This window comes from Aulonocara sp. 'chitande type north' Nkhata Bay, linkage group LG20 (genome assembly GCF_057382095.1).
Source record: "Aulonocara sp. 'chitande type north' Nkhata Bay isolate Kocher_YH1m ecotype deep benthic linkage group LG20, A_spYH_male_GT1.1, whole genome shotgun sequence".
In the NCBI taxonomy this organism is placed as follows: domain Eukaryota; kingdom Metazoa; phylum Chordata; class Actinopteri; order Cichliformes; family Cichlidae; genus Aulonocara; species Aulonocara sp. 'chitande type north' Nkhata Bay.
In genome coordinates, this window is record NC_141363.1 from 8,049,164 (window position 1) to 8,073,796 (window position 24,633).

The window sequence follows — 24,633 nt, forward strand, 5'->3', positions numbered from 1 at the left end:
TTTTTACAGTACCTTTCAACATCAAATGCCATGATTTACCATGTAAAGGGTTACCATTAGTGTTTGTTGGAGTCGTATTCATTATTTACAGTCTAATTAGGCCTTAATATTTTGGTCCTTTGTTTGCTTTCTTGCATAATCATTGTTATCATGGGCATTATATGATTGATAATCATATCATGGCTTGGTTAAATGATTGGGTAAATAATTTGTGTTTTTGTCTTTTTGCATCTGTCCCAATTCCCGCAGAGTAAAACTGATGCTTCTTCTGACTGACTTTAGCTTCTTTATATTTTTGCAGGTTTACAGGTGGTTTTAAATTCCATTATTAAAGCCATGGTTCCCTTGCTTCACATCGCTCTGCTGGTCCTCTTTGTCATTATTATCTATGCCATCATTGGCCTGGAGCTTTTTATTGGCAAAATGCATGCCACCTGTTACATGACAGAAACAGGTAAGGTATCTTCCTTTCTTGTCTGCTACTACACGTCTGCTTCACTTTCTACAGACACCTGTTAAAAGAGGGATTTGTACTCCATAATGTAATGTAAACAGGCATACACGTCACCTTAGAACAGACTCAGGATTCAATCCCTGTCCCTGAAAATGAATGGACACATGTACCTATGTGAATGGTGACAAGCCACTGAAAACAGGGCAGAACAGCAGATGGTGGATTAAATCCAGTGATTAAATGACTAATATCTAGCTATTATGTAAACATGCTTGACCTTTGCTTTACCATTACTCTTTGATGTCAGTGTATCAGAAAAAAAGGGACATGTTGATGGACATTAGCACATATGTACACAAAGACACATACATAAAATCACAGTTATAGTCTAAAATGGCTGACTGACGGGATTGAAGCAGCTTAAGTAACAGGGATTTGCTGCATTACGACAACTGTTATTGTGGCGTGTCACTCTCCCTCTCATACACCTTTCACGTAATCTCGCCTTCTTTCTCTCCCTTTCTTGCTTTCATCTGTTCTGTTTGCCTGGTGACTTCAGGAGAAGCACAGTAGGGTAAAGTCGAGAGGTCGCGACAGAGCAGGATTGAATCTCGCTTTAATCAAAGCCACTGTGTGTTCACCAGCCCTGAAAAATAGCATTTAGCATGTGTTTTTTTTTAGGTTTTTGGATAGGTCAGAGGGGCATGCATCCAAAAAAGGAAGAGGCCACATGTTTGAATTTGTGTGTGTAGAAGCACTGTGGTTATTTGATTAAAAAGGTGGAAAGTTTAACATGTGGGCTAATCTACAGTGAGTGAACTGTAAGCGTGGGGTGCTGGGGCAAACTGTAATTAATGTTAGTGTATAGCATAATTTTCTGCATTGCTCCTATGATGATGGAATAATGTCAGAATACTGAACAGTGAAATTTTAAAGTGTGACACAGAGGAATGCATGAATGGCTCTATGGATTCCTGATACCTATTTTATCACGGATATAGTTTAAACTTAACTTTATTATTATCTTTGCATGAAGTAATAATCCAATCATAATGTCAGAATCAAAGAAAATACAGTGATGGGGAACTCTTAAAAATAATGCTGGAGGAAAAAAACTCCACATTCTTGAAAATAGATAGATTATAACACACTAAGAATGAAGATGCAACATGAGATTTAAACTTGGACAAAGAACATACGTGAAATGATGTGACAAATAATTGAACAAGTTTTGCCTGGATGATCTAAAGTCGCTTTCATGTTGTTTCCATGTTGATTTACCTGTTTGTCTTTGTATCTCCAGGTGCCCTCGCAGAGGAAGAGCCGGCGCCATGTGCAATATCAGGGCATGGGCGTCATTGCCTTCTCAATGGTACAGTTTGCCGGGAGGGCTGGCAAGGCCCCAACAATGGCATCACCAACTTTGACAACTTTTTGTTTGCCATGCTCACTGTGTTCCAGTGCATCACCATGGAAGGCTGGACTGACGTTCTCTACTGGGTAAACCCAAATTTACAATGCTACTTGAAAATATAGTGCTGTGCAAAAGTCTTGAGCCACCCTGCATTTATTTATATGTTGTTTCCAGGGAGCCAGACTTTCTTGCAATTTATTAAGTGGTCTTGAGCAATAGTTCTCCAGGATTTCTCATGGTGTAGGATGTTGACTTTGGATACTGGCTGCTTTTCCAGTCATTATTCAGTCCACTCTTTGTACCTGGCTATTTTCAGTAGAATGTTATTTGTGTTTTTTAAGCTACTTAATGCTGACCTATGAATCATTCAGACATAAATAAAGACACATAGCTTCCTGGAAGAACCAGTGTTGTGTTAACATATTTAGACAACTAAGAGCCAATTTTAAATCTTATCTTTAGGGACTTTGTTACTAGCAGCCTATTGGGAAAAATGGTTTGTTTAGATTAATATACAAAAATACCAAATATTAGACAGTTTGACAGGCATAGTATTTGGAAAACAACAAAATGATTCCCAAAGTGCTATTAGCTGAAAACCTGGCATACATTGGCATGGTGTGTCTTGGTGAAACTGAACCGATCAACAGTATCTGAAAGTCATGTTCTTAAGAACAGGAAACAATCCTGTCACAGGACCTGAGAGATGCATCTGGCCTTTCACTTGATCCATCTACTGTTCCATTACTTAAGAATGGGAAACTTATAGAAAAGGCTGAGGTAACCCAAGTTACACAAGAAGACTGAAAATCAGTAACATCTCTTATGAAGTGCAAAATAATCATCAATATGCACTGAGGAGGTCAGGAAAGAGTGTCTACAGCCATTTGTAAAACATGGTGGAGGCTCTGTTATGGTTTGTGGATCTTGTCGAAATTGATGGAATTTTCAAGACAGAAAATTTTTTTGTTTTAGCATGATAGTGATCCCAAACACACTGCAAATTCAATACAAGCATATCTGGATAGGAAAACACTATCAGTCATGGATCCCCAAAGCCCAAACCTCAACATTACTGAAACAGTGTTGGATCATCTTGACAGAGAACAGAAAAAAACGACAGGCAACATCCAACAAAGAGCTCTAAATGTCCTTCAAGGGGCCTGGAGAGCTATTCCTGCACACTAGTGAAATATATTACAAGAAAGCTGCCTAAGAGAGGTCAGGCGGCGTTGAAGAATAAAGATACCAAATACTGATTTCCAACTTTGTTAGAATTCCACAAACTCTATTTGTGCCTTATATCCTGTATTTCTCAAAGTTTGCACATGTTTGAAGAAAATGCTGGCTCAGGAGATTTACACAGCACTGTATGTATAATATTAAAGTAATAATAAGTGTAATAGGATTATGCATGTTTTTTTTTAAACAAAGTTAATGTCATTTAAATTCCTTAAAAAAAGGAAAGTTGTTTTTTATAGCTCCTAACAAAAAAAGGGGATTCGCATGACAAACTATTGTTATATAGACAATGGAGCTATTGCTTAACAATGGAACATTAGTTACAAATGTGACAAAAGCAGTAAGACACCATTCAGAACCATGATTTTTCATGCAGGTTTGACCCCAGCAACACTTTTCCAAGCAAACTCATTTAAGCCTTTGTTTTTTTCTCTCTGTTTTGCAAATCCATGCTTTATGTGATTTTTTTTGTTGTTGTTGTTATTTTCTAAAAAAGTTTTCACAGCTAGAGTGTGCAACCCATTTTTAAAGGCTAACCTGAAACCCCCGGCTTCATATTAACACAAATCACCAACAGCTTTTAATTAGCCAAAATACTCAGCACTGATGATGAGTTTTCCTCACAATACACCCACGCCCTTTTATTGATGGAGACCCTCATCTATGAAATGATGAACCTCTTCACCTCCTTCTCGTTCGTCTTCTCAGACTCTCTCTCTCTGTCCCACACACTTTCATGCATGTATGTGTTACCATGGCAATCCCATGCTAATACTGCTGTTAAAGTGGTGGAAGGAAGGAGATTCAGCAAACCTAAAAGATGGAAAAAGAGATCATGGCAGGATAGATACGCAGATGTATAAATTAAAACTGACCTTGAGCCTTTCGTACTGATATAAGCCAAGTATAAATTTTTCTTCGGGGTGGGCGGTTCTGCGGCTGGAGGCAGGCACATCAGTGGGATTTTTTTCTTTAACGGGAAAATGACTATCAAAATAGAAGTGTAAACTGTAAACATTTACACTGACTGAGCAAAGAAAAGTGCCTACTGTGAAATGAGAGCTGTGTGAAATGTGATTATGAAAAAAGGGCAAACTTTTAGGTCCTGGTGTTGCCAGCAGCTCAGCTAAGAGGCACGTTGGATTTAGTGCGGTCATTTGGCACAGCCTCATTACTAACACTAATACAAGTACTCACTGTCATTCATAACTGACCCAGTTGTCTCTCACGTGGTTCCCTCTAGTGGTCACCCGTCCTGCTGCAGTTTTAGCTGCCGTTGAGTGACAAACCTCTTTCCTGCTCAAGGGATACTGTGGGCTTTGCACCTCCATGAGTTAATGATTTTTTTAAAATTAGAATTCAGTTTTTATTTCGAATAATTTAATCTATGTAAGCTGTAAGAATAACATTGCCATGTCTGAATTTAGAGTTAATTCAGTTAAATGTTCCTATTATCTCTTTCTGTGTAGATGAATGATGCAATGGGCTTTGAGCTGCCGTGGGTCTACTTTGTCAGCCTCGTCATCTTTGGATCCTTCTTTGTTCTTAACCTGGTTTTGGGTGTGCTGAGTGGGTATGTTTCATGTTTCTGTTTTGAATTGTTGTTTTAATAAAATGTCCTGTTGTGGGTGCTGAGAGTCTACTTGAAAGGAACATGCAATTTACAGTATGCGTGTAATATATCTATAAAACATATTCATAGATGGGGTATTTTGCTCATTTTGGTAATAATATAAAAATGTGATGGTGCGTGTGAATTCCACAAATAAGTTTAACCCTGCACATTTAACAAATGATAAGAAATTGTTTGTTGAGGTTATTAAGTTATCAGTTTTAGTGCAGCCTTAGTTTTAAGACTGCAGAGCGCTGCCATTCTGTACAGTATTACGGTGACCCACGTTTGACATTATGCTTTCCCCTCTATAGAGAGTTCTCCAAAGAGCGAGAAAAGGCCAAGGCTCGAGGTGATTTCCAGAAGCTGCGTGAGAAGCAGCAGTTAGAAGAAGACCTGAAGGGCTACTTGGACTGGATCACCCAGGCAGAGGACATCGACCCTGAGAACGAGGAGGAGGGAGATGAGGAGGGCAAGCGTAACCGTGAGTTACCTGGATTTAATGTTTTTTTTTCTCTACTCTTGTCCAGCACTCTTGTCCAGCAGGCAAACAAAGAATGCAAACAGAACTGTGACTTACAAAGCCTTAACTTCTTCTGCCCTGAGATAATGCTGCACATTTCTTTGCCACTAAAACTGTTACAAGAGGAAGGAGAGACGGTCAATCTGTTATGCATCTAACTGGCAGTTCTCATGATCCTTTGCTTACTTTGACTTGAATGCGGCTCATTGTGGGAACATGACGTTGTTTTGAGACAGCTGCTTCCTTGCAATAATTTCTGACTTGGCATTTGATTAGTACAGTAAGTGAGGGGTGACTGCTTCTGTTTATTTGTGTTGACAAGGAGCACAAGGACTGAATTAGAATGAGGAAGCTCAGGCAGGGATTGCTTGAAGCATCTAAGATTTCACTAAAAATTGTATGATAATGCACCGAATGCGATCTAATACATGAATGTAAATCTTTTGTGAGTTCCTACATTTCTGCAAACATACTGTATGACCTACAACAATGACTCCTGAAGCCCCTGGTGGGCCACAAAGGTACTGCAAGTAGGCCTCAGTAATAACAGAAATTGATTAGTTTGAATACTCACAGGTTTGTACAGTTAAATTTTTATATACATGTATTTTTTTATATAAAAAATGAATTTAATTTGGTAATAGGAGATAGCTAGTTTGTGATATTACAAATTTTTCTGACACAAATTAATCAATCTAGATAAGGTTGTTTATGTTTTTTGAACACAAATTTAAAGGAACTATATCGCTTTCTCTTGTGTTTTGATTAGATTTAAGATGGATGGGCCCGTTGGGATTTTCTGGTTCTTAAGTGGGCGGCAGCAGTCCTGACTTTGGGGATGGCTGACTTACAACATGATCATGACAAGAAAGCCTAGTGTAACAAATGTGGGAAGATCAGTGTTTTCACCTGCTCTCAGTCATTCATAGCACAGCAGAGAATGATTAAGCTATGACAGCCTCATAATTCCTTTAAGAAAATTAGAATAAAAAAACTTTGCTTTCAAATAGAAATGTGTCCTGCAACAATACGCTTCTTAACATCCACCTCCACCTCTGACACAGTTAAATACCTACATTTTTGCCTTTGTGTACGCAGTACGAATATCTCAGCCAGACATATTATGTGCCTTATAACCGCTGAATATTATCTTCCACATAATTAGTGTTAAATCACTACAGCAGTGAATCACAGCCTCTGAATTACCACCTACTTTTCAGATACGTTCACTTATAACAGTTTTGACCATTCATGGGTCTCTCCAGCCGGTCAGAGTAAACACCAGCGTTAGTTTAATCCATAACAAATGTAATGGAATCCTTATTACATGGACGTAATGCTTATATTAGCGTTCACTTAATCCTCACATTTATATACAACTGGTGGTATAAACACCCATCTTTGGCATGCTGGAGGATTTTATCTATGAAATCATAACCACTGTAGCAGTGCAGTTTGTGTGCTGCACTACACTTTCACACATGCGTGTCGTGAAATTAAATCTCTAGAATTTTCTTTGATGTGTCTTCAGATTTTCACAGCGCTGCACGTTCAATACCATGGCAAAAGCTGTGTGTTTTTCTTTGCTGTATTTCAATGTTTATATGGGTTGTAAATAAAAATGCATATATACTGTACTTTACTTTTATCTGGATTCCAAAAACTTAACTATTTCAGCTAATGTGATCTAACGCAACATATTGTGGATGGACTGTAACCATAATGTAATTCAGCTCCACGTTTGCCGTAATAAACAAGATTTTAACGTTGCTGGTTAGATTTGGTTACATTTGTAGACAATGTTACTTGGTTGCAGTAGCAATGACACAGAAAAAATACTGACAAGTAGTAACAAAAATATATTTTTCATTACAGGCACGCCCTGGAAAAATATTTAGCTGTAAGTTTTTCAGATTCAGAAAAAGCAGGAGTATCTGCGTAATTCTTAGATTTTAATAAAGAAGGCAAACAAAAAACAGGCAAACTTGATTTGCAGATTGACATTTGTATTCATGTGTATTTAGGCACTGTGACTGGTGGAGAAGCCAGTATGAACAACTTGAACAGTTAGTTCTGGTTTCTGACATTTGCTGTATATGGAATAAGTCGAATGAGCCATTAAATAATCTAATAGTCCAAAGTTGATGAACAGGAGAAATTTGGGCTTTTTTTTTTTACATATGACATAGCATCCTGCCATCAGAGAGAGATGAATTTCCTTAGTTGTTTGCTCTACCTTAAACATTTACCTTTTTTGTGTGTTTATTTAATCATAGTATTTCTAATGTCTGGTATGAAAATTGGATGGCGCAGCGGCTCCGTGATTCTATTAACTGACAGTAGGAAGGCCATTTAAAATTATGTGTTGAATTCAGGGTTTTTCTTTTGTTATTTTGCAACAAATGTTGGGACTGAAGCTTGTGTCATTAGTAATTATACCATAATCCATCTGGATGTGCAGGGAAAAAATGTGGGCGTAACTGACATGAAAATACATCTGACCCGAGTTATAGCTAGACTGCCTCGTAACCATTCACAGAGCAGTCAGTGCGAATGTACCTGTCAGTTTTTATGTTCACCAGTAGTTGCCTTGCTTTTAGCCCTGCTGTCGATGTTATAGATGACGACGGACTAACTTTACTTCCTTGCAGTGTGTGTGCGCCTTCTAAAAACTGTCTGTAGACTGCTGTTAATACCTGTTTCACCCTTCTCTTCCCTTCGTTTCTTTACATCATTTTCTCTCTTTACCCACAATTGTTCTCTTCTCTGCTTTCTTCTACTCTTTTCCAAAGTCGTGTTTAATGTTGATTGTTTCTAGTGTTACAGTGTATTATATAGTTACTCTGTCCAGAATTTACAGAGCTAATGTTACAGCATGCAGTCTAACAGATAGTTGATTTTTATTGCTTTGTTTAATTTGTTTTTGCTTCATGTACTCAGCGGGACACTTTATAGTCATGGACAATCTTATGATGACACATTTAAAAAACGAATGTCCTTGACTGTCTTATTTATTTGCTGATATTAATACTAATACAAGTACATAATTTATGAGCTGATATATATCATAATTATGCCTTTATGTTCATCATGTTGTCTCTCTAAATGGTCTGATGTCTTCAAATCTACAAATTACTGTGAATTCCTCCTTATTTGGTCTTTTTACTCCTTACTGCCAGTCACTTTTGCCCAAGGAGCAATGATGAATTAATTATTACACACACAATTCATGCATAAATAAATGTAGTTAGTGTATTATTATTAGTAGTTAATCACTAAATATAATTCAAGAATGTCCTGTATACTTTTCTGGACACGGTAGCTGTGCCAGTAGCTTGTATTGCAGCTGTCTCTTGCTGTACGTTCCTCTCTCTCTTGTTGTGCTGTGTACTGACTCACTGCTTCCTCTGCTGTCTGGCTGTATGATCTGCATGTTGATAACACCAAGGGGTCACGCTGGCTGACCTTACTGAGAAGAAGAAAGGAAAGTTTGGCTGGTTCACTCAGTCCACAGAGACACAGGGTAAATGTGTGTGCGCGCGAGTGTCTGAAAGTCTGAATTTCCCCACACATCTTCACCAGGACGGTTCATCACCTGCATGTGCTTTGCTTATGCTTTGTGTGTGCTCTCGTATTTAAACACCCTTTCCTTTATTAGTCTGTTTCTGATCCTTACCATCTTCAACACATACATGTTATTCTATTACTGCACTGGCATAACAGGACAGTCCAACTTCCAGTAAAATGCTTTAAAGATTTTGAATTTTACACCACATGAAAGGAAGGGAAAAAGAAAATGGAGTTTGACCCGTTTAGAGCAGTTTAGAGAAAAATTATATATTTTTATTTAACTGAAGAATTAGTAACACTGATATTCCTAATACCACCCACACACCACATTGAACATTGTTTTACATACATATGTGTGTGGGCGCATGTGAATGTAAGCCTAATTCACAATGCATACTTTAGTAAGTATAAAACCATCAAGATAACAACAATAAGCCTCACTTAAAATGATAAATATCCTGTGAAACTCTAAAAATATATGGCATTGCAAATAAATAATTTTATTAGTATATGCACCAACAAGCCTTAACTTTAAAATATATAACATAATTGAAAATGAGCTCCCTTAAAGTACTTAAAATGTAAATGTTGGCATTTTGTTGCCCAAAAATGTACTTACATGTATAATATGCGAGTGTTAAATGTCAGCAAAATTTATTTAGCTCATATTTACTGTATTGCCATGTAAGTATAGGGTATATTTATCTAATATTAATGTTGTTAGTTAATATTATAACTAGATTTTCAGTATTTTGGGTCAGAAGAAAAATACCTTAGCTACAAAATTATTAAAATTTAGTTCTAATCAACATCACCTATATGTTGTAAAATAAATTGTAAATTGAAGTTTTGTAAATAGTTATTTTAATGTTTACCATGAAAGTAAAACTGCAAAAAAATATACTTGTATATATTATAATGAGTAATAAATTAGTTATTACTCATTATTATTGTTAATAGTTATTTTTATTTTAATATATTTAAGTGTATTTTTCTACAAAATAACTTTATTGTAATACATTGCTTATGTTATAATAGGTGATAAGAGAATCTAATTATTACTTTGATTTATTTACAAAGAATTATAGACATTAGTTTAAACTTTCCAATAACCATTAAGATATAACAGTTATCTAACAACACAGATAATTATCATACGCAACTGTAGAAACCAATTATTAGCACATTAGTGTACATTATGAATTATAATTTAATCTCTTAATAAACAATAACTTACCATTTTTTAATGATGACTGAGGGAAAACATAGAATTTTATCTAGGACTGCCACATGGTTTTCTCATCATCATTATCATAATAATGGCATCTTCATCATCATCATCATCATCATCATCATATTGAGTCACGTTTTCAAATGCAACTATATTTTGTGCATGTACAGTAAATGTGAATTCTAATGTGTATACGCATGACATACCTGGACAAGAATAATTGATGCATTTGACTGCAGTGTTCAGATGAACACTGCAGTCAATGGTATTTCAAACCTCACCATGGAAAATGGATTTCCAGTTCCAGTCCAATAAATAATAATCTATCAAATTTAGTTTGACTCTGGACTGGCAGCATGTATTCACTGTTACTAGATCTGTGCAAAAACCTTGAGCTTCATCTTTTTGCAGTGCTCACAAGCATTACAGCTGGTTTCACACTGTGAAACTCCAACATCCAGGGGTCAAACTTTGTCAGGCAGTCACTCCAGCATTTTTATCTGACACTTGCAGATTTTGCTGTTTCATTTAAAAAAAAAATTTCTGGTGGTTTGGCTTGGCCTTCCTAATAAAAAAAAGAGATCAATGGAGTCCATGTTAAATAATCACAAGCTGAAATCTGAACTCAAGATTATAATCTATTGTTTTACTGTAACGACTGATTAGAGTGTTTATTTGGGCTTTGTTTGTTCAGATTTTAAAATAAGTCACATTTATTTTGAAGGATATTTTATCACTCGAGAACCAAGCCAAATCAAAAATGCATGGATATCAATAAGAGAATCAGTCATAACATAACAGAAAGCCTGTGTAATAAACTTTTTCCATTAACGTGTCTTTACGTGTGTGTATTTGTATGTGTGTGTGTGCGACATGACAGCGAGCATACCCACAAGTGAGACAGAATCAGTGACCACAGACAATCACAACGGAGAGGAAGACAAATCACCATGCTGTGGTCCACTGTGGTGAGTGCTGTATATGTTACTCAACACATTACACGTTTCACTCTAAAATTTTATTGACAGCTTAGGCTGTCTGGTAATTGACAGTCAGTAATATTAAAACTCGTTTGATTGGATTGCAGAGTGCACATTTGAACATTCTGTTACATTTAATTAAAAGTTGCTTCTTTTTATTCTCCCCAGTCAAAAAATTACTAAATCAAAGTGCAGGTTGGTACCCCGTTGTGGTGCTGCATGGTAGCTTTGTTCATCATTTACTGGACTTGTCTCATCTTGCATGGTTGATTATGGCATCATGTTTTAATTGTTCAGACCGCTGATGTTATCATCTGTGGTTTTTTCCCCCTAAATGTAATCATTGTGTTTATGCACCTGAAACCTACCCTCTTTTCCTCCTAATCAACCTTTTCCCCTTTGGAATCATAATGAAGTTGCTTTTATTGTATTTCACCAATCAAATAATCCAATAAATAGCAATACAAAAAGCAAAAACCTAAACATGTGACACTCATCGCCTACAGCCGTCAGTGGCGTCGATGGAACCGTTTCTGCCGCAGGAAGTGTCGCGCAGCTGTGAAATCGGTGACCTTTTATTGGCTCGTCATCATCTTGGTGTTCCTCAACACTCTTACTATCTCGTCTGAGCACTACAACCAGCCAGACTGGCTGACTGAAGTACAGGGTATGTGCTTTGCTCTGTTTGTTCCACGCTATCCTAAAACGTGCATTTAGACGTTTTTATCCCGCTTTTTTCTCCAGATGTTGCCAACAAAGTTCTTCTGGCCTTGTTCACCTTGGAGATGCTGGTGAAAATGTACAGCTTGGGATTGCAGGCCTACTTTGTATCCCTGTTTAACCGCTTTGACTGTTTCGTGGTGTGTGGCGGCATCGTAGAGACCATCCTGGTGGAGTTAGCGATCATGTCTCCTTTGGGTATCTCTGTATTGCGCTGCGTACGCCTCCTTCGAATCTTCAAAGTCACACGGTGAGCAATTCCCACACTAATACTACTACTGACAATGACAATAATATTAATAATACTAATGTTTATATAGCACCTTTATTAACAAGGTTTGTGCTGAACTGAACATAAGTCAAAGAAAAAAATAAAATAAAAGTCAAATTTTAAAAAAGTCACACAAAAGATGAGAATTCAAAAGTGCATGAGGTCTATGAAATGTCCCCTAATTACATTTAAAAACATAACATTTAAATATATTATAATATATTCATATATAGGTTCCAGCGCCCCAGCGACCCTGAAAAATATAGGCAGAAGAGAATGGATACATGGATGAATAATAATCTATTTAATACAGGCATCAGACCAGCAAACCTCCACTGGCACAGCCTGTTACAGACATGACCAGTAATCCATCAATGGGAATGTCTGAGATTTCTATTTAACACAGAGCAAAGACAAAACTATTAAATCTTAAAAAAAACAAAACAACAGAAAGTCATGTGATCTCTGGACATAAGATGTTTAAAACCCCGTCTTTTGATTCAAATATGGGGTTTTAAAATTTGTTTTTATATAATTTTTCATTTGGAGTGCATTGTAGTTTTTTTAAATTCCGTTTTCAGACTTATACACGTGAGCTTAGAGTGCAACTAACGTAAGCAACATTTAATCTCTCACTGACAGAAAAAAAGCCTTTTATTTTGTATAAAATGTATCACTTGTATGAAGCTCAGAAAATAAGGAAGTGCTTTCTCCCCGATTATTGCCAAAAGTGATCTGTTACATGAGAACACGTGAAAGATCTCGCTGTAAATCTTTCACATAAGGCTGATGACACTTATTTCAAACAAACCGAAGGATTCAGGCATCTGTGAGCATATTAACTGACTACAGCATGTCTGATACCAGCTGGCTAAGTTGAGCGTATTGACAAGACATAATCCCTTATTGTTTGTTTCTTCCTCAGTCACTGGGCATCTCTCAGTAACCTGGTGGCCTCTCTCCTCAACTCCATGAAGTCCATCGCATCCCTGTTGCTGCTGCTTTTCCTCTTTATCATTATCTTTTCCCTGCTTGGCATGCAGCTTTTTGGGGGAAAGTTTAACTTTGATGAAACTGTGACTAAAAGAAGCACTTTCGATAACTTCCCCCAGGCCCTTCTCACTGTTTTCCAGGTATCTGTTTGATTTCATTGTTTCATTCAAAATTAAAGCTCGCTGTGAGCTAATTCAATGCTAATCTGTCAAAGAGTCTGTTTGTTGAGGTGCGATTTGCAAGAATCACAACATCCAATCTAAGTGTCTGCAGTGAGACAATAAATACAGTTTAAATTATTGTCTGGGCAAACAGAATAATTTTGGCGTCCTCTGCTCTACATTGTGTTCACCAGATCTTGACAGGAGAAGACTGGAACACAGTAATGTATGATGGCATCATGGCATACGGTGGTCCTGCCTCCTCTGGAATGGTCGTCTGCATTTACTTCATCATCCTCTTCATTTGTGGAAACTGTATCCTACTGCCTGCGAAGTGTGCACACATCCGTGTGAAAAAGTTGTTTTTAATCGGGGTGTTTAGTGTTTTCTCTCTAACTCAAATGATCAGACATCCTGCTAAATGTTTTCTTGGCCATCGCCGTTGACAACCTGGCAGATGCAGAGAGCCTCAACACAGCGCAGAAAGAGGAGGAAGAGGCAAAGAAGAGGAAGAATAGTGCCAGGTGAAGCTGTTTAATATTTTATATTTGAAGGTCTAGTGTTGAAGTCTTTTGTCACAGTCACTTAAAAAAAAAAACCCGTTGTAAATCAGACCTTTTCATCTGTGCCCAACAGGGATGCAAGCGCTGATAAGAAGAGATGTGACATAGCAGAAAGCAAAGATGGCGAGACCAAGGTAAAAAAAAATCAGGATTTACATTATATTATCAAACTGCAGACATGCATATGTTAAATGGCAGCACTGAGTTTATTAAAATCTCTCTTAAACCTGAATGATGAAGGTGCCGCTGGAGGGCTTGCAAGAGGAAAACAAAGAGTTGTATCCTTCCAGTGAGTCTCCAGGTAAACTGACTTGTTTTAACTGAGCAATACACATACAGTATACACACACACACACACACACACACACACACACACACACACACATACATATATATATATATATATATATATATATATATATATATATATATATATATATATATATATATATACATACATACATCGTACACACATACACACATAGACACAGACACTGTGAGCACTTTGAAGTCAAACACAACACAGCAGTTAGTGGAAGGGTGATTTGTTGATCAAATCAATTAAATAAACACTGTATTTTTGTACATATATTATTGTGCAGTAGATATATTACATGTTGAATGCCGGATTTTGAATCTTCAGTTCATAAGTGTATCTTCTGTATGCTGGGATTTACAGTTAAAAATAATCTTGTATGTGAATTTTAAGTGATCTTTTAACTGAAATTCTTCATAAGGCATGGCAATAAATTGTATATTCAATGAAAAAATAGCAAAATGCGCAAAAATTAAAAGAAACATTTAAAAATTTGACTAAAACAAAACATTGGCACCCATGTAAATTTGACATGCTTTGAGGATTTTCATGCTAGGATCATATCAGAAGGACTGTTTTAATATTTTCCAGTGTGTGATGATGGTACCGACAATGACGAGCTCCCAGAAGTCCCGTCTGGGCCTCGGCCTCAGCGACTTTCTGAACTCACCATCAAAGAAAAGATTCCACCCATCCCCGAAGGCAGCGCCTTCTTCATTTTCAGCAGCACAAATCCGTGAGCCTCGTATATCAGACATATCAACACATAGGAGCATTAACCAGTCTAACTGCTCAGTGTGACAGATGTATTTGTAGACACTAAAAGAGTTCAAGCAGTCCCTCTCTTTACTGCTTTCTACTCTCTTTTTGTAGGTTTCGTGTATTCTGCCATAAGCTGATCAACCATCAGATCTTCACCAACCTCATCCTGGTCTTCATCATGCTCAGCTCTGTCTCACTGGCTGCCGAAGACCCCATCCGCAACTTCTCTGCTCGCAATATCGTATGTAAACAACCAATGAGTCTGGAAACTGTTTCACTTTTTTACACGTCACAGTCGGAGTTCAGCTGTAATTTTGTAAATTATGTATTACCACATTTCATTTACTACGTTCCATTTTAATCTCCTGGTGTTGAAAATGTGCATTAAACACCCATCATTAAAGTTATAAGTAAAACGCATATTTTAACAAATCTAAAATTTTCCTTAAAAAATAACAAGTGACATATGAAATGACTGATTTGGCAATAACAGATTTTACAACTACTGCTATTTATTATTATGTTATTATGTTATTTAACCTTGTCTGTTTCTCACACAATTCATAAGATATTCTTAAAAGATAATTCAAAATGTCTTAAATTTGAGGAATTTTTGGCTCTGAAATTAAATGCAGTTGGGTAAAAAATAAAGTTTTTAGAGGACTCTTGTTTACCTGAAAAAACTAAGTACAGCCTTACTGCTTACATAGGAATTAAGAGGGTAAGTAGCAGCAAGATGCTGCTAATCAAATGCACTTGATTAACTGTACATTAGCAAGTGTGAGCGCCTCTATAAAAGCAGAAGTTTTCTGGTCTGAAGCAATCAAATGTGTCTAAACACAATCCCATAGTCTTGCCAGGGGTGAACGTTTCAGCAGATTCTCCCTAAATTCAAACTGAGCATGCTCAGAGAAACTACACAAAATCTCTACAGGCCTCAGGTAGCATGTTAAATGTTAAAGTTCATGACAGCACAATTAGAAAAAGACTGAACAGGTACGGCTTATTTGGAAAGGTTACCAGGAGAAAACTTTTCTGAAAAGAACCTGGCAACACAGCTTTGGTTTGCAAAGCTCCATCTGAACAAACCACAAGATTTCTGGAACACTCTATTCTAGAGTCAAATGTGACATATGTCAGCTAAAGCTTTGTCGAGACTGGGTCATGCAGCAGGACAGCGATCCAAGCACAGCAGCAGATCTGTAACAGAATGCCTGCAAAAGAAGCGAATCAAAGTGCCGTGATGACCCAAAGTCCAGGCCTCATTTTAATTTAAATGTTGTCCCGGGACCTTAAGACAGCTGTGCATAAAACCTCAAGAAACTGGAGCAGTGATGTAGTGATGTAGAGCAGAACAAAATTATTCCTCATGGTGATGTGACAGACTGATAATCCAGTCATACAGGAAGCAGTTACTTCAAGTTATTGCAGTAAAGGTGGTTCAACAAGTTACTGAATGAAAGTGTGTACTTAGTTTTTCAGAGGTCTGCATGGAGTCCCATCAAAAATTTATTTTCCACATGATTGTATCATCGTGTTAAACTGCCCACGAGCTGTGATTACATACATTTTCAGTGCAGACTTTAGAAGCAGATAGTTCAGCAGGCTTCCCTTTGTGTCTGCAGCTACAGCATGTCACTGTAAGGAGTTTTAAATAGTCTGTTTGTGTTCACTCTGTACCAGTGCTGATTGCACTGGCACAACATGGCTTCTTCCAACACTAAAAAGAGACAATGGCCCAGCTTTGTTTGCATTCAGAATTTCAGAGAAGGAACATCACCGTTTCTTAACAAACAAGAATTTATTTGAGACTACGCACTAACGAGTGATTGGTCAGTTAAAGTATAACCTACTTAGTGCTTGGCTACACTAGTATCTGTTTCATCTGTGTTTAAACTTTGCAGTATTTACAGCTAAAAGTATTTAATAAATCTCTCACTGTGCTGTTGTCTTGGAATGACTTGAACTTGTGCATTGCCTTTTTCAGATACTTGGTTATTTTGACTATGCTTTCACCGCAATCTTTACTGTTGAGATCCTGTTGAAGGTAAATGTCCTTTGCGTGCTGTGTTGTGCTGTGCTGAGTAGAGCTGTAGTAACCCTGCGCGCTTATGTCACTCTGATTGCTTCCTCAGATCCTAGGCTATGCAGACTATGTCTTCACTAGTATGTTTACATTTGAGATCTTTATTAAGGTAAACAATTCAAACCGTTGCGTTTGCTCAGCAACAACCCACCACTTCCAAGCTTGCTGCACACATTCTTCCTCTCGTCATTTTTGTCTCTAAAGTCTGGTCAGAATGGCCGCCTGCTTGTCTTGTTCTCACAGCGCCGACATGTCAACGTGGAGCTCGTGCCTTTTCGTCAGAAATTTTTTTTGTCTGTCAGTCACTTTTCCATCACGGCCTACTTCCCCCTTTTAACCCTCGACAAGTTCATGGACCTTTGGCTCTCCAGAATACGACCGCTTGTATGGCTTTTCCCTAAAATTATGTTTTTACCATTTTTTTCTTTGATGACAAAAATGTATACTTTATTCATAGTTTTACAAAGGGATTGTTTTTAAAAGCACATCAGCAGATTAAAAAAAAGCAGTAAACATTAGAGTCCCGTGTTTTAAACAATTCATATCGTTTTATGTTTAATTACAATAACTAACAAAAATCCACCCAACGGGCAGTTTTTGCCAAGCCTGCAGCACTTTTCGCTTTGCTCACTTATGGGACAGACCTTATGTTATTTTATTTTGTTTTTCTGAATATCTTCGTTATACCACTGTACATAGTGAAATGACAAAAACTTGGTTAATTATTAAAACTTAACAGCAGAATGATGTATGTATGCATGTAACTAATACATATAACTATACATGTAATACATGTAAGTAATACATATACATATATATATATATGTATATGTGTGTGTATGTATGTATTTATGTATTCTTCTTTTCCTTCTTCTCCTTTGCAAGCTACATAGAAACCCTGTCAGTTTTAAAGCTAACCTGTACATGTTTAACCATGATTATTGATTTTTTTGGTCAATAATCTCAGTTTCAATTCACATCATAGGTGTGGATATAAATTTGCCCCGTGATCACTAAACCTCAAACTCCTGCCTCCATAGTACTTCCTTTATATTTTAAATGAATATGTATATCTACATAATGCAACACCCTAAAAACATTTTCAATTTTAAATAGAGCTTTACATCAAAATTAGCACTCTGCAATCAGAGTGGTAAGGGTTGCACAATTCTGATTGTCGTTAAAAATGTCCTCGCTTTTACTGGAGTGAATTGCTGTTTGTTCAGGTATATGTCTGTGATATTTAAGGACCTAATTTCAGAACTCTTCATATTTAGAGGTGACTCAAACAAAACTCTGTCACATATACAGATACGCAGACCATTAAGTTACTTACATGGGACGTACTGAGAATGTAATATAATAGATTGAAATTAACATGATATATACAAAGATTTTAAATAACTAAACATCTATGAACATCTATAGTAATAGATGTTCATAGATGTTAAGGAGGAGGTGGGGTATGTGCATTCATATACTACAATCATTATAGTAGGATGTTTGTTAAGTCTGCTATATTTCGGACGGTAGATGAACTCCAACTAACACCAAGCTTTAAAATTACACTGTCTGATTGGACACTGTGAACACAGATAAGAAGCATTTTTTGGAAAACTGTTCTTCCAAATAAAAAGCTTGAAGAAATCCACAAATATCCTAAACAGTTTTATTATTTTTACATTCACAAATCAGTCTCTAACCTTTCCCCATTACTTGCTGCATGTCTGCACCAGAAAATCTCATTTAAGCTTAAGCTTGAAAGTCCTTGTTTATGGTTCACTTTGTGGCTTAATCTGTACAGGAAATGAATGTAGTTTTAAAATGTTCCCCATGTCGTGTTAACATTTTGCAATGTCTGTACCTAATGTATCTATATGTACTGTATATACCATCAATGTGTGTGTGCACGCGGTACTGCACATAAATGCATCCCTGACGTTTCTCATTTCAAATATGTTTTAAATATTGATTGAAACTTTTTCCTGTTCATTTAACTTACCAAGCTTGAGTGCTTTTGTTAATCCTTAGAATATAACAGAATATAACAGTTAGAATATAACAGATCATCTATAGCAAACAGTTATTATGCATTTTGAGTCATATTGCTGCCTTGATTGAACCTCCTCCTTGATTGATGGCTAATCAACATGGTTCTCTCCTTTGTCCAGATGACAGCATTTGGAGCATTCCTTCATAAAGGGGCGTTCTGTAGAAACTACTTTAACCTATTAGACCTGCTGGTCGTTGGTGTGTCTCTGGTGTCTTTTGGCATTCAGTAAGTGTGATTGTCATCAAAAATTGAGCAACTATGTTCAGATGATAAGTTAAAAACTACCGTTTTCACACATGTACTACATTTCCCTGAACCTTTCTAGACATTACCCAGCACAGCCATATGTGAAAATGGAAATGTGTGACTCAGTCAGAATGGACATTAAATGGTCTTTATCCTGCCATCACCCTAGTAGAAAGTCAGTGTAATATCCAATGTGAGAAAAGTGCGCGTAACTCACCAGTGAATTTATAGAATAAGTAGACTTCATGCCTCTTTTGTGTTTCAGCCGCACTCATGAATCCCTAAACATTACTTAAACTAAATCAGTAGTAGCTACTTAGGGTAATGGCCTAATTCAACTGAAAATTCTGAAGAAGTCATAAGTAAAAACAACTGAATTAACATGTTACATCTTGATTGTCTAAACCCTGTCTGTACTCTGTCACAGTTAAGTGGCTCAGCAGCTAAAACTTCAGTATACTAATACCTCTGTGGGGACATACCCATTAAAAATTACAACCCTTTTTCCCTGATCTGTTTTTCTGTCTCCTATAGGTCGTCCGCCATCTCAGTGGTGAAAATTCTTCGTGTTTTGCGAGTTCTTCGTCCTCTCAGGGCCATCAACAGAGCTAAGGGACTCAAGGTGAGAGTGACAATATCTCTCTCTGTCTATGTGCATGGGTTTAGTTGTCTGTCTGAATTTGCACCCATGTTTGTGCAAACACACGCTTTTGTTGGTGACACAAACTGTATTTCTAATAGCACTGTAACTGTATGCTTTGCAGCACGTGGTCCAGTGTGTATTTGTGGCCATCAGGACCATTGGCAACATCATGATCGTCACCACTCTGCTGCAGTTCATGTTCGCTTGTATCGGAGTGCAACTTTTTAAGGTACAGCAATGAGCTATAATGGGAAACAGGCGCACACTGATTGTAAAATCTCACGTCTCTTCTGCACTTCACTAAATTAAACAATGCTTCTACCATAAAATAATAAAAAGCTATACAAAGTTTGGGATTCTTGCACAACACTGCAGCTGACATGATCTGCTTTCTTTTTTAAAGGGTAAATTTTATCGATGCACAGATGATGCCAAGTCCAGCCCAGATGAGTGCAAGTGAGACCTTTGATTCCTTACTGGTTTTGCTTGCATTTTCAGTCTGCACACAGCATATGTAGTTAATATTATCTTTAAATCCCAGGGGTACATATATTCTCTACAACAATGGTGACACTGCGCTGCCCATGGTGAAGGAGAGGATCTGGTATAACAGTGAATTCAATTTTGACAACGTCCTCATGGCCATGATGGCTCTTTTTACCGTTTCCACCTTTGAAGGATGGCCCACGTAAGTACTGTTTTATGTGCAAGATGGAATTTAATGTTTGATATTTATTTTGCTTCTTCCAAACTAAATCCTGTATTGCCACTGGATAGTAACTGATTATCTTGACTTTCTGTCTCCGTTTTGTCCCTACAGTCTGCTGTACAAGGCCATCGACTCCAACAGGGAGAACATGGGCCCTATCTACAACTACCGCATCGAGATCTCCATCTTCTTCATCATCTACATCATCATCATTGCCTTCTTCATGATGAACATCTTTGTTGGTTTTGTTATTGTTACGTTCCAGGAGCAAGGGGAAAAGGAGTACAAGAACTGTGAGCTGGACAAAAATCAGGTAGGAAAGTCTGTTTATGATTATTTCAAAAGCATGAAGAAATAATGCAACATTATAGCCAAATAATATCTTAATAATTAATTACTTGGTTATGAGTCTCTGCTTCTTTTTGCCTCAACAAACCATCAACACCATGGCAGCGTCAGTGTGTCGAGTACGCTCTTAAAGCTCGCCCTCTTCGGCGCTACATTCCCAAAAACCCCTACCAGTACAAGTTCTGGTATGTGGTGAACTCCACCGGCTTTGAGTACGTCATGTTTGTCCTAATCATCCTCAACACCTTATGCCTGGCCATTCAGGTAAGAACTATTCATTCTGTCTTTAAGGTAAAGTTGATCTGGGTTTACAATCACTACATAGACTTTGTTGCCAAATGTACTGACTCACTCATTCAAGTCAATGATCATCCAATCACGTCCATGGTCACAGGTGTATAAAACACACCTGGGCATGCAGACTGCTTCTACAAACATTTGTGAAAGAATGGGTCACTTGCGGAAGATCTGTAAAAACCGTGCAAGTCCAGCCATGAAGTTTCCTCACTACTAAATATTCCAGAATCAGCTGTTAGTGGTATTATAGTGTGTGGAGGTCATCAACATTCTATACGATCAATCATTACAGACCTCCAAACTTCATGTGGCCTTCAGATTAGTTCAAGAACAGTGTGAAAAGAGCTTCATGGAATGGGTATCCATGCCTGAGCATCTGCATCCAAGCCCAATATCACCAAACACAAAGCAAAGTCTCGGATGCAGTGGTGTAAAGCACCAGAGCAGTGGAGATGTACTCTGGTGTGATGAATCTCACTTCTCCATCTGCAAGTCTGATGAACAAGTCTGGGTTTGACGGTTATCTGGAGAAGTACCCTTCTCCTGAAGGGTACTGGGTACAGTTTGGCAATGGCCCCTTGTTGTTCCAACATTACTTCACTCCGGTGCGCAAAGCAAGATCCATAACGACATGGTGCGCAAGTCTGGTGTAAAAGAACTTGACTGGCCTGCACAGAGTCCTGATCTCAACCCGATAGAAAACCTCTGGGATGAATTAGAGCGGCGACTGTGAGCCAGGCCTTCTCGTCCAACATCAGTGTCTGACCTCACAAATGTGCTTCTGGAAGAATGTTCAAAAATTGCCATAAATAAAGACAGAAGATTTGAAGCTAGTGTAGGTGAATATGGACGGTGGACATCATATTAAACCGTTTGGATTAAGAATGGGATATCACTCAAGTTCATATGTATGTGAAGGCAAACGAGCGAATACTTTTGGCAATATAGTGTAGCAAATAAATATTTAATTTATCAGTTTGTCAAATATTGCTGTGCCTAGAAATGTTAGTGGTTGAACTGATCTGATCTGTACATAATGAGTCTAAAATGATGATGTACAGTCTTTTGTCATATGCTGAAATACGTATTTGTTTCTTAATATTTGTGTGTTTAGTCTGTGCATATGTCTCTTTTCAGCACCATGGTCAGTCTCATTTATTTAACTATGCCATGGACATCCTGAACATGGTGTTCACTGGGGTTTTCACTGTAGAGATGATCCTCAAGCTGATTGCCTTCAAGCCCAGAGTAAGTCTCTTCTCTCCTCTCTATGATTTATTTTATTTTCTGTCAAAAATTGTCCTTAATGCAAAAACTTAAGTGTTTAAGCAAATTATATGCAGATCTATTCAAAGACCAATAGTACCTTAACTCTTTCCCACATGTAGATGACCACCTCTCTACCCTTAATGATGAGTTTTAAAATTCCAGTATATGCATTTATATGTTTGTCATGCGCCGTGGTGCGCGGGCACGAAAGGATCCAGGCGCAGACTCCGAGCTAACAAAAAGACACTTTATTAAAACAACGAAAGGCGACCCGGGGAAAGTAGAGAGCAAAACAGAAACTAAAAATCCGGGGAAACAATGACACGAGGAAGCCGGGATCGGGACGGCGGGGGGCTGCAATAGAAAGGGGAGATGATTACTAGGGAGCCAGGAAGCGGGGAGAACATATCAGGACTGAGTTAGAGTAGGGGCTTACGATAGAACGGAACCGTGGGAGCTCGGGAGGGAAGTGTGGCAGTCCGTGGGGGCAGGAAGTCCGTGGAATGGCGAGTGGGCCAGGTGAGCGCCGCGAGATCCAGTTGAGCCGGAGGACAGGCAGGTAGCAGACGCCGAGTAGAAATCTGGACAGAAGTAGGCAGGTTAAACAAAGTTCCAAGCAGAAGAGAATGCACACTTTTCGTGGAAGTCTGGTTACCACTGTGGGGATGACTACGGACTGGCGTGGAGCATCCGTCAGCGCCGGATTAAGTGGATCTCCGTGTAATCACCGGGATGGAGAGCAGGTGTGCTAGTGATGGCCCAGCCCGGGGGTGTGGCTACCCGAGCATCACGCATTCCACAGACCATGACAGTGTTTATATGTTAATATAAATGCAGTTTGAGGACCATTAGATCAGGTTCCAGGTTTTTCCAAGCTGTGTAGGCAGAGATCACCCTCAGTAACTTCTGGAGCACCCCCACTCATTTTGTTCTGGAAGGAGGCCTCAAATATGACAGACACTGCTCAGTTTAGGAAAGCAATACAAGGGTTACCCCTTTTAGGCATTCAAAAGGGAAAGAGTTTTCCTCTAGATGTCCTTTTTATATTTTATCCCCAAAAAGATCAGTGTTTGAGTTTTTACCTGAAGACACTTTTAAGCCAGCCCTCTTTCTTCCTGTTCCTGTTGCCTCCCATCACGGGCTCTTTGCTCGAATCTCATCCTTCCACTGATTTCTTATCGTCACCCTCCTGTACCCCTCACTGTAATCTCTTATACTTTCCTGCATCACCCTCCTCTCCTGCCTCCCCCCTCTCCTCCTGCTGGCTGTGCATGCTGCCATATTCAGGGCTATGTCGGGGACGCCTGGAACGTCTTCGATGCTCTGGTGGTGATTGGCAGTGTAGTCGACATCATACTCAGCCAGGTAGAAAGACGTCAGTATGTAGAACTCTGTCATTCCCTCTTCCTGCTCTCCAACTGCTACTGCCACTCTCCTTTTTTCCATCCTTCACATCTTTTCTCCTTCCTTACCTTCCTGTCTTAAATTAGTGTTGAATAGTGTCTGCACTTGAAACGATCTTTTAAATCTTTGTCGGGCTCAATGGTTGATAAGCACCACAGGCCAAATATCTGCTAAATAACCTGAAAATCTGCTGTTAGCTTTCGGGGGCAATAAGTGCCAACAAACAGCATGTATTCCTTTAAGCCAGCAATAATAAAAGTTGGCACTCTCACAAGCTCCGACAGGAAAACCTTTTCAGCCTCGCTCTGTTATATCAAAGCACAACTTTTTGATGCTCTTTTCTTTCTGTCTTTCACACTTCTTTTTATACTACTTCTTCCTTTTCTTCCTGGCTTTGTTGTCTCTCTTTCTTCTTTTCTGTGTGTCTTTGTTGCCTGTGCTTGCAGAACTATTTTGCTGATGCATGGAACACGTTTGATGCCTTAATTGTTGTGGGTAGCGTGGTTGACATTGCCATCACTGAGATCAATGTAAGTAATCATTTATCGCACATGTCTTGCTGTGTCTTCCGCTGCAGGAGTGCCTTGCTGTAGCATCAGTGTTACAAATCAAGGGCGCAGCTGTCTTTTTTTCAGGCATTAGGAATTATTTTTTGCAGTTTCATAACAGGAAAAGCTGCTGCTTTAAAAAAACATGTAATCGACTCAAGCTTTTTAACCCTTACATACTGTTCAGGTCAGATTTAATCTGTTTTTAGGTCATCTGA

The 24,633-nt window shown here is 38.2% G+C and overlaps 1 protein-coding gene across 9 annotated transcripts in view; it reads left to right on the plus strand.

The window, feature by feature from the left end:
* Window positions 1-24,633, plus strand: part of cacna1db (calcium channel, voltage-dependent, L type, alpha 1D subunit, b) — an 88,831-nt gene that overhangs the window by 38,626 nt on the left and 25,572 nt on the right. For 3 of the 9 annotated variants that reach the window (XM_086278675.1, XM_086278668.1, XM_086278670.1), the window contains exons 6-31: window positions 302-454; window positions 1,758-1,954; window positions 4,580-4,683; window positions 5,037-5,206; window positions 8,694-8,768; window positions 10,927-11,014; window positions 11,195-11,221; window positions 11,533-11,693; window positions 11,771-11,996; window positions 12,943-13,150; window positions 13,366-13,486; window positions 13,581-13,695; window positions 13,808-13,868; window positions 13,975-14,035; window positions 14,642-14,786; window positions 14,924-15,053; window positions 16,800-16,859; window positions 19,070-19,176; window positions 19,732-19,819; window positions 19,962-20,069; window positions 20,244-20,296; window positions 20,382-20,528; window positions 20,661-20,862; window positions 21,003-21,161; window positions 22,332-22,442; window positions 24,314-24,397. In XM_086278675.1, the coding sequence (XP_086134801.1) occupies window positions 302-454; window positions 1,758-1,954; window positions 4,580-4,683; window positions 5,037-5,206; window positions 8,694-8,768; window positions 10,927-11,014; window positions 11,195-11,221; window positions 11,533-11,693; window positions 11,771-11,996; window positions 12,943-13,150; window positions 13,366-13,486; window positions 13,581-13,695; window positions 13,808-13,868; window positions 13,975-14,035; window positions 14,642-14,786; window positions 14,924-15,053; window positions 16,800-16,859; window positions 19,070-19,176; window positions 19,732-19,819; window positions 19,962-20,069; window positions 20,244-20,296; window positions 20,382-20,528; window positions 20,661-20,862; window positions 21,003-21,161; window positions 22,332-22,442; window positions 24,314-24,397 (3,161 nt within the window). Of the gene's footprint in view, window positions 1-301; window positions 455-1,757; window positions 1,955-4,579; window positions 4,684-5,036; window positions 5,207-8,693; window positions 8,769-10,926; window positions 11,015-11,194; window positions 11,222-11,532; window positions 11,694-11,770; window positions 11,997-12,942; window positions 13,151-13,365; window positions 13,487-13,580; window positions 13,696-13,807; window positions 13,869-13,974; window positions 14,036-14,641; window positions 14,787-14,923; window positions 15,054-16,799; window positions 16,860-16,947; window positions 17,008-19,069; window positions 19,177-19,731; window positions 19,820-19,961; window positions 20,070-20,243; window positions 20,297-20,381; window positions 20,529-20,660; window positions 20,863-21,002; window positions 21,162-22,331; window positions 22,443-23,750; window positions 23,829-24,313; window positions 24,398-24,633 lie in introns of all 9 variants that reach the window. The other 6 variants (XM_086278674.1, XM_086278669.1, XM_086278671.1 and 3 more) reach the window with 6 other exon arrangements.